The 15,160-nt window shown below is 52.9% G+C and overlaps 1 protein-coding gene across 1 annotated transcript; it reads right to left on the bottom strand.

Moving 5' to 3' along the window:
• Positions 1 to 5,815: 5,815 nt before the first annotated feature.
• On the bottom strand, positions 5,816 to 13,790 carry CA7 (carbonic anhydrase 7). The gene is made up of 7 exons (XM_081275655.1): positions 13,599 to 13,790; positions 10,883 to 11,080; positions 8,564 to 8,682; positions 7,695 to 7,790; positions 7,529 to 7,591; positions 6,840 to 6,995; positions 5,816 to 6,459 (listed from the first exon to the last, which is right to left on the bottom strand). Exons 1-7 carry the CDS (start codon positions 13,636 to 13,638, stop codon positions 6,337 to 6,339), a joined length of 795 nt encoding a protein of 264 aa, XP_081131781.1. The 5' UTR covers positions 13,639 to 13,790; the 3' UTR covers positions 5,816 to 6,336.
• Between the last annotated feature and the right edge of the window lie 1,370 nt (positions 13,791 to 15,160).

Here is a 15,160-nt window from a genome sequence, read left to right as displayed (position 1 = left end):
CATAAGACTCCTGATGGAATGGAGAAGGAGTGAAGAACACCAGACAATTCAATGTATAAGGCGTTTCCCTTATACAAGGGCTCAGTGGGTTTGGCCATGCTCTTATCTGTTAACAGATGCCTGTTTTTCACCTTTGTCCCAGAACCCCTCTGCTTAGTCTTGCTTATGAGCACATCTCCAGACCCCTCCATCATGACCTCTGACCTCAGCAAGTTCCAGGCTATGTCAGTCAGCCTGGCCATTGCTCACTAAGATTTTCCAGAGGCACAGGCAGAATTGCAGCCAAGCTGGGTGCAAACAGCTCTGTTCCTCTTTGGCCTCAGTTGTTCATTGGTATAGTGGGATCAGCTTAGATGCCCTGGAATCCCCTAAGGGGCTTGTTGAGTCTTTTCCATCTGGATGAAAAAGTTAAACTCCCCAAGCCCTCCTCCCATCCTGGAGTAGCAAAAGCAAGGCTCCATTTCGCAGTCCCCCCCCCCCAGGGCCTTGGTGACTAAAAAGACAGGGTAGGGTACCCTTTGGAGACACCTATGCCCAGAGCAACATAGGACTTAGCACTCAGAACAAGAACTGAGACAGGAGAAGGAGAAAGAGTCCTATGTTCTCCTTCCTGAAACTCTGCAGGACTCCTGGGAGCCCAGATGACCTGGGGGGCACATGAGCCTTTCTCATGAGCCTGTCCCCAGAGGGCAGCTCAGTGGGAATAAAGGAGATATCTTCTCAATTTCCTATGGCCTGAAGAAAAAAAAAATACTTAGGGTGCCACTAGAGGGATTTGTTTGTTTGTTTGTTTTTGTGATACTGGGGATTGAACCCAGGGGCATTCTACCACTGAGCTCCCTCCCCAGCTGTTTTTGAGATAAGATTTCACAAAACTGCCAATGCTGGCCTCCCCAGATAGCATCCTAGAAGTGAATGTCCACAGCCAGCCCTCGGGCTACAGAGAATTCTGGGCCTCTGCAGCAGCAGCTATCATGGTAATCATGAGATTGGGAGCAAATCCTCTGCAGGAGCTCCAGGGGGATTGGATCTACATAGTCACCCATCTCCTGAAAACTTGCAATCCTACCTCAGTCTCTCCAGTTGCTTGTATTACAGTAATGCATCACTTATCTAGCTACTGGTGCGATTTATTTATTAGTTTATTTATTTTGGAGTACTGGAGATTGATCCCAGGGATGCTTTACCACTTAGCTATAGCCCCAGCACCTTTCATTTTTTACTTTGAGACAGGGTCTTGCTTAAGTTGCTGCCTCATCCTCTGGGATTACAAGGTGTGCACCACCATGCCAGCTTCTGGAGGGATTTAAGCTAGATTCACAATCTGCCAAACTGGAAACTGCAAGGGCCCAGGCATGAGTCCATATTATTGGGCCAAGAAGAGGCAGCAAGAAGAGCTGGTGGATGGCATCTGCCAGAATTTGTACAGGAGCCCTGTGTTCGAAGGTAGATGTGGGCTAAGTGATGCCTGGTGTTCCCTGAGCCTCAGGAGAAGTTTCATTCCTTCAACCTACGAGCCCTCAGCACCTGCTTTAGACCTCTTAGAACCCCTATGATCCTTGGATGCAAGGGTAGACCTCTGCCTGGCATTGGAAGTCTCTAGAACTAGGATTCCCTGTGTCTCCAGCCACATATTCCCATTTAGTCAATACATGCTGAGCAAGAGCCTGCCAGTCTTTTCTTCTGTCTCTCTGGTTCCCTTCGGCTGAGGCTCCTGTACCTCTCCTGGGATGTCAGCTACTTTGCTCAGGGCTCTTCCTCTAGAAAACCCTCCCAGACTAATCAAGTCCCCTTAACCCAGCCAGGGCCCTACTACCTCCCCTGACTCTTGACAGCCTCCTGTGGTCGATTCCTTGCTGAGAGCCTTGGCCTTTCTAACTGCAGGTTGACCAGGGCAGGGCAGTCAGGCTGGAGTGAAACAGATTTAGGGACATTTCCTGGAGGAAGAAGGCCTGGTGGAGGAAGCCAACTTGGCACGAGTGTCGGAGACAGATCTTTTGGAGGGGACAGAGGCTCAGAGCAGATCTGACTCCTTCCTGCCACCACTTTGCCTGGCTGCAGGCTCAACCAGAGAGCCTTCTCAGACACCTTGTCAACAGATGGCCCTGCAAAAGAGTGACATCTGTTTAGGGCTGCACTGTCCAATTCCCACTGGCCACATAGGGATCCTGGGCATTGTAATGTAGCTGGTCTGCATGGAGATGTACTGTAAGTGTAAAACACTCCTGGATTTCAAAGACTCAGTACCAAAAAAAGAACGTGTTAACTTTTTAATGCTATTTTTATATTGGTGACATCAAAATGGATATATTTTAGATATAATTGGTTTAAATAAAATGTATTATTTGATTTACTGATTGCCCGAGGCTCTGGGTTCAATCCCTCATCCTGAAACAAAAGATATTTTCTTTTACAATTTTTAACCTCAGGGTTTTTTTGTTTGGTTGGTTTTTTTTTTTTTTTTTTTTTGTACCAGGGATTGAACTCAGGGGCACTCGACCACTAAGTCACATCCCCAATCCCATTTTGTATTTTATTTAGAGACAGAGTCTCACTGAGTTTCTTAGTGCCTTGCCATTGCTGAGGCTGGCTTTCAACTCATCCTCTAACTCGTTCTCCTGAGGTGTGATGCTGTACCGGCTAACCTCAGTTTTTTAAAAATATTTTAGTTGTAGACATACACAATATCTTTTATTTTGTTTATTTATTTTTATGTGGTGCTAACAATGGAACCCAGGGCCTCACACATGTGAGGCAAATGCTCCACCACTGTGCTACAACCCCAGCCCCTCCTTTTACATTTTTGATACAGTCATTAGAAATTTTTAAACTATGGACTTGACTTATACTATGCCATTTTCTTTTTACAGAGGAAGAAACAAGCTTTTGAGTCTTGAGTGACATGAGCTGCAATGTCTGCCCTAGAGTTGGTGACAGGTAAGGCTCCAAAAGAAATGCCTTCCCCAGGCCCTGCCTCTGGCTGTAGGACAAATGCCAGAATGTTTCATGCTCAGAGTCACATTCTTCTCCTTCTCCCTGAATCTTGACCAACCAGTCGTACATTCTGCCTTTTAAGGTGGCCTCAGTTGGTGCAGGGACCCATGTTTGTGGGAGGCACCCCAAGATTCCCAGACGGGACAGATATTCTCATCTGTCCTCACTCCCACCTCCTGGCTGCTCCAGCTGCAGCCAAGAGGCCTCTGTCCAACTCTAACCCCTATCAGCTTGGACATCAGCTGTGACCTGCCTCCCAGGTAATTTTGTCAAGTTACCTTAGGGTTTCCTCCCCAGATAGCATCCTAGAGGTGAATGTCCACAGCCAGCTCTCGGGCTGCAGAGAATTCTGGGCCTCTGCAGCAGCAGCAGCAGCAGCAGCTATCATGGTAATCATGAGATTGGGAGCAAATCCTCTGCAGGAGCTCCAGGGGGATTGGGTCTTCATAGTCACCCATCTCCTGAGCCCCACCCCATAGAAAGGAGAGCCTGGTTCCCCCAAGAGGTGCTTTGGAGGAGAGCCTGTGCCCCTAACCTGGGAAGACTCAGCATGCTGTGGTTGCTAGCCTGGGTCTCTCTAAAAGCCCTCTTGGCTGTCCAGGCTGGGGCCTCTTTGGGGTCTTGGGAGCAAGAAGAGCCCATCTTGCCTTGGATGCCTCAGATGTATCCAGCATCACTTCCAGAAGACCTTGTCCTGAATGAGGATTCAGAACACAGGCTTGGGTCCCTTGAGGCCAGGTTTGCTGGAGGCATTTGACATCCAGCTGGGACATTCCATTTGGATATAATAGAGTCAAACCCTGGGTTGTGATTATAACATAAGGAGGCCACTTTGGGTTTTAAAATAGTTTTAAATTTTAAAAATGTATTAAGGGAAAGGATTTGGGGGAGTGAAAATTCTTGGCAGACTTGGGATAATTATTATAAAACCAGCTCCCATTTTCCAAGTGCTCCTCAGTGCCAGACCTGTGGTGCTACCATCCCTGGGAGGGGCTGGACAATGTCCCTGGTACATCCAGCAGCATTGAAGCTATTATGCCACCTCTGAGCGGCCACATTATGCTATCCCTCCTTTCCTTGGGCCCAGCTGCTCTGGCATATAGCAAGAAAGTTCCCAGACAGATCCCATTCAACTCTAGCTCTGCCACTTACCTACTTAACCTCCCGGAACCTAATTATCCCATCTGTAAAATGGGATTAATGACAGTTCCTGGGTCTTAGGGAGAGAGCTGGATATCTTACGCAGGCCCTTCACAGGGCCCTAACAGTTCACATTGCTAGTACACTTCCCTGCTACCAAAGCCATCTGCCCCCAAGCTGAGCAAACACTATCCTCTAGACAGCTCCCCCACCTTCTCACCCCTCCTGAAACTCAGAGGAGAAGATAGCCCCTAAGTCAAGCCAGTGGGCGTGCAGAGGCAAAGTTGTCTGGTCCTGCACTAGGGCAGATTTTGCTGAGATATCCTGTCTCTCCTGTCCCCCCACCTTCACGTATTCTGGGGACAGGTTTGTCCTGAGCATGGGAATGGGAGGGGGGACCAGCAGAGCAAGACTTGCCCTTCCCTGCCTCCCTGAATTCAAAACTAGAAGATCCAGAAGTACCCTGTGGCCTGGGAGTGGACTTCTGGTTTAGTGACAATGACAAAAGCTATAGGCATCGACAGTCAGCATGCCTCACCAGCCCCTCTCAGTCATGAAGCTAGCACTTCTTCCCAAGGGGTTTGGTCGTGCCCCTGCCCGTCTCCTCACAGCTGCTCAGCTGTCCCTTTCTTTCCCTTCACAACTAAACTTGCACATGTGCTCTCCTGGCTTCTCATTCCCTGTCTCAGCCCCCTCACTGTCTGCCTCCTGCCCCCCCCCCCCCCCCGTCTCATCTGGGTCAAGTGCTCACTGGGTCTCTAAACCCAGTTGTGAGCTTGCCTCCCTGAGCTCTCTGGACTTAGGATGGGGCTAGGTGGAGGCCAGCAAGGTACTTAGGGTGGAAATTTAAGACAGCACTCACTAAAGATTTGTGCAAATGAAAGGTTGGGGCCTAGAGTTTGTGCCTCAATGGTTTTCTTCCAGGGCCCCATCAATACTATATGTCCAACTGATCAGCTCCTCCCAGGGTTCCCAGTCCGTGAGGGGGGTCCTCCCACTTCCTCTGGACAATTCTCCCTCACACACAGCCAAATGCTGCCTTTGAGATGCACCTTTAAATCTCACCTAGTTCCCTCTTCCCCTCCTCCGTTACCCTGTCCTTTTACTCCTGACCACCCACCGGGCCCCACTTCCTCCCTGCTGCCATGTTCCACAGGGATCTTCCCCATATGCACACGTGGCCCTGCCCCTCCTCTACTGCCAACCCCGTGGCTCCCCACTAGCTTAGGGAGAAAGAAAGGCCCAGGCCCTTCCCCAGGGCTCTAGTCCCACTGACCCTTTTCAGTCCCCCAGCCATTCTTGGTTCTCACCTCTTCCCTCTACCTCAGCATGGCATTCTCTTCCCTCTGTCTTGGAGTACTGGCTGGAATTTCATTTTCTCACAAAACAAGGTAGACTATCCTTTTCTTCTGTTCCCATCACCTCTGTCCTGCCCTTGTTATAATCTCCCTCTGCCCATTACAAGTCCCTCCCAAATGTGCCCCACTAACCACCACCGACTCCCTAAAGCCTAGAACAGTACTTGACATAGCATAGGCACTCAGTTGTGTTCCTGCATGGATAAATGAGTTTATTAATTAATACATCCATGGGTTATCATGTAGGGGGCTTTGATGGCTGGGTGGGGACAAGGGGAGATAGATAGTGTATAAGCTATAGCCAGGGCCTGCCCGTGGCAGCAGATGGCTGGAGGGAGAAGGCCATATCACCTCCAGCAGGCTGGGTGCTGATTAAATGGCCTGGCAGTGAGGTGTGTTCCTGGTGGAGGCCTGCAGTCGAGGTAATGCCGAGAGGGCAGCTCTGCCCACCTCTAATTATTGCTTGAGTCTTTCTGGCAGTGCCAGCTGCCTGCCCCAGGGAGCTCGGTCTTGTCCATCACAGTGTAAGCTCAGAGTGGGGCTGCTGCCACTGCCAGTGGGGAAGACAAGAGGAGGTTCCCAGGGGCCTTTGGGTCTTGGAGAGCAGAGGCGGCCCCAGACTTGGACCCTGCTCAGCGCCTGTTCTTCTAGTCCCCAGGGCAGCTGCAGGGTGCCCTCAACTCCAGGGTCCCATCAAAAACCCTCCAGAGTGGTCAAGGAGCAAGCCGGCTGAAAGGGGGTCCACAGCACCCCCAGGCAGGGAGCCTCAGATGGTTTGGTGTCTGCTGACATGGAAGCCCTTGGGAAGATGGTGCCCTTGTGGTCAGCTGGGCAGGTGGGCAGCTCAGGCCCGGAAGGAGGCTTTGACCACGCGGCCCTTCAGTGGTTGTGGTGGCCGGAAGTTGTTCACCATGTGGATCCTCTCATCATCCTCTGAGGTGAAAAGTAGGCTCCGGAACTTCTCCATCTTGAAGAGGCAGAAGGGTTAAAATGGGGATGGTCCCAGACCCAGCAGCTGGCATATCCTCTTCAACTGGTCCATCTCCTCTTTGAGACCCAGACCCAGATACTTACTCCTAAAGGGCCTTTGAACTCCACTTAGTTCAAGTCCCAATCCTGTCCAGCTAAGGTGTATCAACAAATGCAGCAGTCCAATTCCAACACAGTAGAGGTGGTCCCAGGATCCAGGTGTCTCCCCCTCCCCCAGTACATGTCTAGGTCCTAAAGACTAACAATCAAGCTAACCCCCAACCAAGAATCCAAACTTTACTAGCAATATGGTGGGGGGCACCCTGCTTTGGCTGGGCCCTGAGTGCCCCCTTAACCTGGGGCTCTGGGAGGACTCACCTGCCTCTCAGAGATGCTGATGGGCTCTCGGAGTACAATCCAGATGACACTCTCACTGAGGGGGGGTGTGGTCAGGGAGCCTGGGTAGGTCCAGTAGTGCCGGCTGGTAGGTAGGAGGCACTTGGGGTTGAAGCAGCTAAACTGGGCCTTGGTGCCCTGGTGAGCAGGGTATGGGGGACAGACCTGGAAGTCAGCACAGACTTCCCACCAAGATCAACCCAGCAGCTTCCCCACCCACTTCTATCATCGGGATTCAGGCTTCTTCTTGGCTCACTGATGCAAATTATGGGCAAATGTCTATGACCCCAGAGGCCACCTCCCCGGCAGGGCTGGGCCCTCAGCACCCGTTTGCTTGTATGTAAAGGTTGTGGTTCCTGGGCTCCTGGTCACCGTGTTTACTCCCTTGCCTTCAGCTTTCCTCGGTGGCACTGTTTGTCAGACTACCATTTATTGTGACCAGCAACTCACAAATCCTACTCACTCCTGGGTTGCCTGGCAGGCACCAATGGGGCAGTGGACCCTAGTGAAGAGGAATCAGGAGAGGGCCTTGAAGGTACTGTCCTTTGCCCTTGGTCTCAGCCAGAGTTTGCTGCCAGAATAGAGGGCTGAATGGGCCCACTCATGAGCCAGCTGCTTCTTCTCTTCTTACTAAGCTGCTCAGGATCAGGGACAGGGAGCCCTGGTCTCACCTTAAACCGAACCATGTAGAGGGCATCCGTCAGACGATTCATGCTAGGGTGCTCATCCCCCGTCTGTTAGGGAGAAAGTGGTGTGAGCCCAACACCCCTGCATTCCAGAGATAGAGGCATGCCAGGCCTCCCTTACTCTTCCTGGTCCCAGGGACCCACCACTCACCTCCAGGAAGACACTGACCACAGCCAGGCCATCGGGTGCTGAGGCTGCCTCCCCAAAGGTACTATACTTCTTGGCATTCCAGTGAACTAGATGTAGCTGGAGGAGCAAGAACAGGCCAGGCCAGGCCAGGGCTTAGCACCTTGGGGACAACGGAACTCTGAGCCAGGCTTCCTTCACTCCTACCTGACTTCTGCCCCTCTACGGGGAAGGCTATCAAACTTTCTAGGCTTGGGGTCCTGAAGTGCAGGGGAGCCCCAGAAGTTCCCAGTAAGCATCTACCCATGTTTGGGCCCAACCCTTCCCCAAGCCCCGGGAGACCCAAAAGGAATCTGACTCGGGTTCTGCCTTCCAGTGAACTAGCTATGAAATGAATGATGGCCATCCCTAGTGACATTTGGAGGTGGCCCCTGAAGCGAGTTCAAAGAAGTAGAGGGTTATCAGATGAGAGCCTTGGGAAAAGCATTCCAGGCAAAGGGACCAGGAGTATGAGGAGCAATAGGGAACCAGGTGTGGACAGGTGTATGCATTCATCACATGCAGCCTAATGGGGGAAGAGGGCAGGGGAAGATGAAGCCAAGCCTGGTGAGTCCGTGCAGGGCCATGAATGACAGGTTCAGCTTCTGAAGGGTTTTCAGCAGGGTGTGGTGGGACTGGGCAGGACCTTCAGAAAACCAATGTGCAGACCAGGACAGCAGTGGGCAGAGCTCAGAGGGAGACACTGTGCTGGGGGCCGGTAGAAGGCATCTCACCTTAAAGTCCCCTGGTGTTCCCCTCACCCTCTCCAGAGCTCTACCCAGAAATGCTCAAGCTGCTGACTATGGCGTCCCTATCCCTTCCCCAGGCAGCAGAGGGATACAGAGGGCCCTCACCTCGCTGGGGAACGACTTGCCGTCCACAGTGTGCTCTGAGCCCGCATCATGCTTCTTTCCCCAGTGGAAGTGGAACTGCCTGAGGCGGTAGGGCCCTTCCAGGGGGCCCCCAGTCACCACTGTGGGTAGAAGTGGGGTTTGTGGCAGTGGGCATGGTGGGACCCACACTGCCCCATGGTGGCGGTGCCAGGTCCAGAGCAGCAGCCCAGGAAGGGGATATGTGTTTCATGTGGAGAGTCCACTGGACTGGCCAGGCTGGGGTGAGTCTCCACCGACCATCACAGCCCATAATCTGGGTCAGGGCAGAAATCCTGACAGCCTGCAGTTTGGGACTGACAGAGTACTGCCCCCTCCTTGGGGCCATTCTCTTCACTCCTTCTGACTTCCTGTGGAAGCTGGGCCCCTGCCTCCAGGCCCGCCTTGGCACTAACAGTAGACCTCCCCGGTCTGGCTCCTGACCTAGGCTGGCTTGGAAGGATTCGTTTGTTTAGTCCTCATAGTAACCCACAAGGGCCAGAACATATTATTATTCCTATTTTATAAAGGAGGAAACTGAGGCACAGAGAGGGCAAGGCATTTGCCCATGGTTACATAGCAAGGCACTGAGGTATATGGTATAAACCCGTATTTCTTGAATTCTGACCCAATCCCCTGATCACCAGGCCATACTGCCTCCCTGCCACCTTGAGCCCCCCAGAACTTGGTATTGCCCCAGAGCAGGAAGCCAGCTCCCGAGAGTCCTTACCCTTCTATTTGACAGGCTCTAATGCCCTCAGTGTCATCTGCAGCACAAATGACCTCTCTGGAGGGTCCCACTTGTTCTGAGCTTGTGACTTTCTCACCTTGATGGTCGGTGAGCTGGGGCCATGCACAAGGCCTCCTGGGGACTGATAGAATTTCTAGCTGAAAGGGATCTGGCAGCGGAGGGGGCCCCAGCCAGGCCTGAATGTGAGCCCCTAGATCAGGTGACGGCCCCAGGCTCAGAGTTCCCCTAAGGCCCTTCCACATTGAGTGATCAGGGCAGGTCCTTGTCCACATGGGGGCCCCTCAAGGAGTACAGGACAGTCCAGAGGCCCCTTCTTGCTGCCCAACCTGCCTTACTTGAGAAACACGGCCTGTCCAGGGCGAAGATGAAAGTTGAGAAAGGGAGTCTGGGGATGGGAGGCAGGAAGGCCACCCTATTCCCAGAGGTGGAAGGAACAGGGCTTGCAGGCCGAGCTTCCAGATAGGTCTGTGAGCGTCCACCTCTTTGAGTTTGCTTCACCTGGGACCCCTAAGTATCTCTAACCCTCCTTCTCTAACCTCTCTCCCTGCCCACCCTCCTTCCTCCCTCCTCAGTATTCTGTTGGCACCAACCCATTTGACCTCCAGAGTGAACTGTGCTAGGTGAGTGGCAAAACCCCCCTGGCTCACTGCCTCTTCAGGTCTGGGTATTCTGTCATCTAGCCCCGCGTGTCCTCTTCCTAAAGTTTTTCAAGAGTTTTTTCCTTTCTTGGAGCTCAGTGCAAGGAAATGCTTTTCCTCTCTCTCTCCTGAGGATTGCTTGACTTCCTCCCTTACACAACAAGAACTATACCCACTCTCTTTCCCTTTTCCCTAGCCTACCAGGAACTCAGGATTAAGCAATTTAGATCAATCGTCTCATGAAAATTCTGGCTTTTCTCTTCTTTTGTGCCTTTTGAATTTCTTTTCTTTTTCTTTTGTGGGGATTGAAACCACAGGCACTCTACCACTGAGCGACATCCCTAGTCCTTTTCTTATTTCATTTTTTATTTTGAGACAGGGTCTCTCTAAGTTGTCCAGGCTGGTCTTGAACTTGTGATCCTTCTGTCTCAGCCTCCCAGCGTGACTCTTTTGTTTTTCTATTTCAATATGTGTGTGGAAGGGTAAGAAGTGGGGGGTGAGGGTTCAAAGAACTGGACACTTCCTAAGAAATTCTAAGAAATTCTCCTCACCCAACTTCCTATCCCACAAACCTAGTCATAAGGACAAAATCTCTTCACTGAAGAGTACTCCTAAAGCCTCTGCCTAGGAATTTATCACGAAAGGACCTGGACTCTAATCCCAGGGCAAAGAGATCTAAGAAGGAGCTTCTGTGAGTTCCTATGGGCCTATCTGTGGCCCAAGGGAGTTGAGACCTTTAGTGAGTTGGAGAGAAAGACTTTGGGGAGCAGAACCAGCTTGTTCTGGCGCTCCCCAGCTCATTGAGCTTCTGTTCGCCCATCTGAAAAGTGGACTCTTGAGAGGAACAAATGAGCTAGCCCAATAGGGTTAAGTCCTAGCAGGGACAGGTTCTAAGTTTTGGCAGGGGCCACTTACCTGTTCGATCATCGCTGTCATTGAAGTCTACCTGGACAGAATGGCCATTGTTGGTGATGCTGAGGGATGTGCAGACCTCATAGGAAAGCTCCAGTGGCTGCAGGCTGGGTGAGTACACAGCCTGGCTGGATATGATGTTGATGGGTGACTGTCGGTCTCCCTGGGCAATGGGATACAGCTTGTGCCAATTCAAGGGGCCTGCAGGCAGGGATGTGGCAAGGACTCAGGATAGCCAGGATCTCTGAGCTGCAGGCTGAAGTAAGTCCTGGGGGTCGATTCCCAGGCATCCATTCAGTGAGCCTCTGCTTTCCCACTCTGCCAATTCCCCTTCAGCCTTCATTTCCTTGTCTGGGAAATGGCTTCACTAAAACTCCCCTCCCAGCATGCTAGGAGGCCCAGAGAGGAAGTGAATGAAAGGGAACATCGTGCAGCTACAGACTCAGAGGTGGTTCCAGGTAGTGCATCTCATAACCTCCAGTCCCCAACACACACTCAAGGAGGCCCCAAGCATCTGAAGTCTCTAATCTTAACAAGTATTTAACGTCTTCCTGCATCCTGAGTAACTTAGTGCAAACTTGATGTTTGTGATACTGATAACAAAAACTCACATCAACCTGACTTTGGCTCTGTGACATGTATTTGCTCCTCACAACCATCTTGTGAAGTAGAAACTAGCATGATGCCCATGTCACAGACGAGAGGAACAAGGGCCATGCATGCATGTTCACACACACACACACACACACACACACTATAAACACAAGGTATGTACCTGTACCATCTCTGGTTTCCCTCTCCAGGCACATGCCCAGAGGTCCACTGAGATCTTCATGTGTGCACACATGTGTACCTGGGTCACCAGGACAAGCTCAGAACAACGCATGTGCTCAAACACACACACAGCCCTACTGACTACATTTGACACACATCTATGCACCCTCACACACAAACACCTCCTGTTGGAAAGCCAAGTTCGCACAAGAGGACCACAGCAAAACACATGCCCATGCACACACATGCACTCATACATACACCTGCATGCACACCCACAGGCGCCCACCACCTGCCTCCCAGAGGCTCCATCTGCAGCCGAGAGGCTCAGCATCTCCCTGGGGAACATCCTGAGATGCAGCCTATTTTTAGAGCCACTGCCGGCTGGTGCTTCTCCCCCTTTTTGGCTTCTTAAGTTTTCCTGAGAAAACAGCAGCAGGTGCCGACAGAGCTGTGTCCCCAATGGATGACTCAGAACTCCAAATCATGGCCCGGCCCCACTGGGTTATTTTTGAAGCCCTTGAGAGTGCTGCCGCATGCCCGCACCACTGTCCTCTGTCCTTTGCTTCTTCATTGCCCCTAGACAGAACAACCCATGTCTAGTTGGGTGAAGGGCAGCTGCCTGTGGGTAGCAGGGCCATGGGACAGGCCATTCAGGACCCTGGATGCTCAGAGCTGGTGGGCAGGATTAACAGGAAAGGCTAATGTCAGGGGACTCAGACTCTGGTAGAAGCACCCAAGAGCTAACTGCTGGAGGAAGACAGTCTCCAATGTGTGCTGTCAATCTGCCCCTTTTCTGCCTTTTCCTCCATATTTGCTAGTCTCAGTTGCTTTTTGTTTGTTTGTTTGTTTGTTTTTTAATGTCTCTGTCCAATTCCTGCATGTCCAGATCTAGGGTTCCACTTCCAAAATATGCTCCTTTGTCCTTGGGGGTTTGAGGGGACCAGAGACTCTGAAGCACCTCCCTGATTCCCTCTGATCCACTGTAACTTCATGGCCCCAAAGACTGTGGCCAGGGACCCCTACCCACCCTCATAATGGAGCTGGAGAGTTGGGTGCCCCTTCCAACCTCCATCTGCCCTACTTGGGTTCCCCTACCGACAGCCTGGATCTTGGGGGTACATCGCTCATCTTAGGGAAATGAGGAAGCCCTTACTCCACACCTCCCTCCCTGCTTGCTAAGAAGTAGCCTAAAAGGGAATTGTCGTGTCCCAGACCCACACAAAAGCCGTCTGGCTCATCTTCTGCGTCTTTCTCCTTTTCTGCATCCTATAGCAACTGTGGCAGGGTACATCTATTTTCCCAATAGACCAGGAAGCTGGTGTCGGCCAGCTCCCACCTCACACCGGACGTGCTCAGACACCCTGCTCAGTGTGGACACTCTACACATGCATGAGCACCCTAAGTGCCCCTTTCCATCACTTACCAGTGGCCACAGCAGCTTGGACGCTTCCACCGGGAAACTCTTTCCCGGGGACACGGCGCCCTTGCCTTCGTGGAGCCCAGTTTCCCGGAGGTCCCCGCACACACGCCGTGCGCGCACCCCGTACAGACACCCGCGCACAGCGCTCCGCCGCGACCGCCCCCAGCCGCTGCCCTGGGCCATCTCCACGCGCGGCGCACGCCTGGGGCGAGTCGATGAGTGCCCAGCCGAGTCCCAGGAGCGCGCGGCAGTCAGGGGCGGCGCGGAGGTGGCGGCAGGACGCGTGCCACCACTGGATCCCTGGCTGGTGGCGGGGGACCTCCCGGCTCAGCGCGGACTTTGCACTGCCTGCAGGGGAACCAGGGCTGGGGCCCGGTAAGGGGGCCAGGTTCTGGGGGCTGGACAGGAGAGGGGTCCAGGTCGATTTAGGAGCATGGGAGTTGCGCGCTCGGGAAACCCAGCTGGGCGCGCAGGTCTGGGGCGAGTCCAGCTGGGTCAGGGCTAGCAGGGGTCTGCGCCTACCGTCGTCCTGGCCGTAGCCCCAGCCGTGGTGGCCGGTCATGCCGCTGCTGTCCCCGCAGCCGTGCACCTGCCGGCTCGGCTTGGTCCGCTTGCTTGGTCGGGCTGCGGCTCCAGCCCCGATCGCTGCCGCGGAGCAGCCTCTTAAAGCGGCGGCGGGCGGGAGGAGCAGTTCCCCGGGGACCCGCCCCCCACCCCCCAGCCGGGCGAGAGAGGCCGGCCCTGCTCTGCCCCCGCCCGCCCGCAGGCCTTTAAGTCCCCAATCGAGATGGGAGGTGTATAGGGGGTTGGGGGGATGGGGGTAAACCTATCCTCCTATCTTCACTCCCAGACCTGACAAGTCTCCTTCTTTTCCCCCAGCACGTGTATGGACTCTGGGACAGGAGAAACCACCCACGCAGAGGGACTTCTCTACTTTGCATCCCCAACCCAGGCTTTTCCCTGAGCTGTAAATGCCACCAATGAAGAACTGGACTCTGGGCTTTGAGTCTTCTGGGGGTGAAAAGTCCCTCTTCGAAATGCAAACTGCGCTGACCACCAAGGGTCCAGATCTGGAACTTTCCCTGTTGGTCAGATGCCCTGGCAGTTGCTAAGCCAAGCTTTGGGTCCTTCCTGTGATATAACCCTTCCAGTAACGCTATAATGGTGGAGGGCTTACAGTGACTCTATATGACAGAGCAGGAGACTGAGGTCAAGAGAGGTTAAGTAATTTGCCCAAGGTCGTCTGATCAGGGAATGAAGGATTTATTCCCAGTTTGTCTCACTTTGGATGTGGTGGGCTTTACCACTTCCCCCTTGGCACTGGGGGCCAGTGAGGGTCCAGGAGCTCTGGGGTAGATGGGGGTACAGGATGGTCAATTCACACCCAGGTGAAACCAGAGCACTAAATTGGGAGTGGGGCAGAATGGCATCAGCAATGGGCATGGGGTCAGACAGACTCACCTTAACTAGCTTCCCCCACTAATCAAGTCTGAGGCCCTGCCTCCCACCCTCCTTTTCATTCTCTCTGCTGCTTCCTTCTTCCTTCAGGGACCCTTTGCCTGTCCCTCCACAGCCTGCTGTTTGTGTCTCCTCTCCTTGCCTCCCCATGCCCCTCAGCACACCTGCCTTCTACCCTGCACTCAATTTCAGTGTCTGGTTTGCCCAAACATTTCCCCACCCACGAGCCCTGGACCTTGCTTTGCTGTGCCCTCCTCCTGGTATGTCCTCTGTCTTCCACCCACCAGCTCCAGCCGGCCCAATCTGATTCATCTTAGCATGTGGCCTTGTGCCAAGGATAGGGCTTGTCTCTGGCTAGGCCTCAGCAGGCAGTTTTGGGAAGATAAACAGATGGATGGATGGAAGGACAAGACAAATGATCCCACCCAGGGCCCTCTACCCAACAGGAGCTGAAGAGCCATTTGTGGAATGTCTGCTGATCAGACCTGACCAGGGGACACTATTTAAGGTCCTGTTCTTGATTGACCTTGGGAAGGAAACTCATTCCTTCTACCTAGCTCTCCTGTATCTCTGGGTCTGTCTATTTCCCTCTCCCAGTTCCCCAGATAGAATAGTGGAGATTAATT

The sequence above is a fragment of the Spermophilus citellus genome, assembly GCF_964194105.1.
Source record: "Spermophilus citellus genome assembly, chromosome: 18".
Taxonomy (NCBI): Eukaryota; Metazoa; Chordata; class Mammalia; order Rodentia; family Sciuridae; genus Spermophilus; species Spermophilus citellus.
Note: the sequence above shows the minus strand (reverse complement) of the source record. Positions and strands in the feature narration are given on the sequence as shown.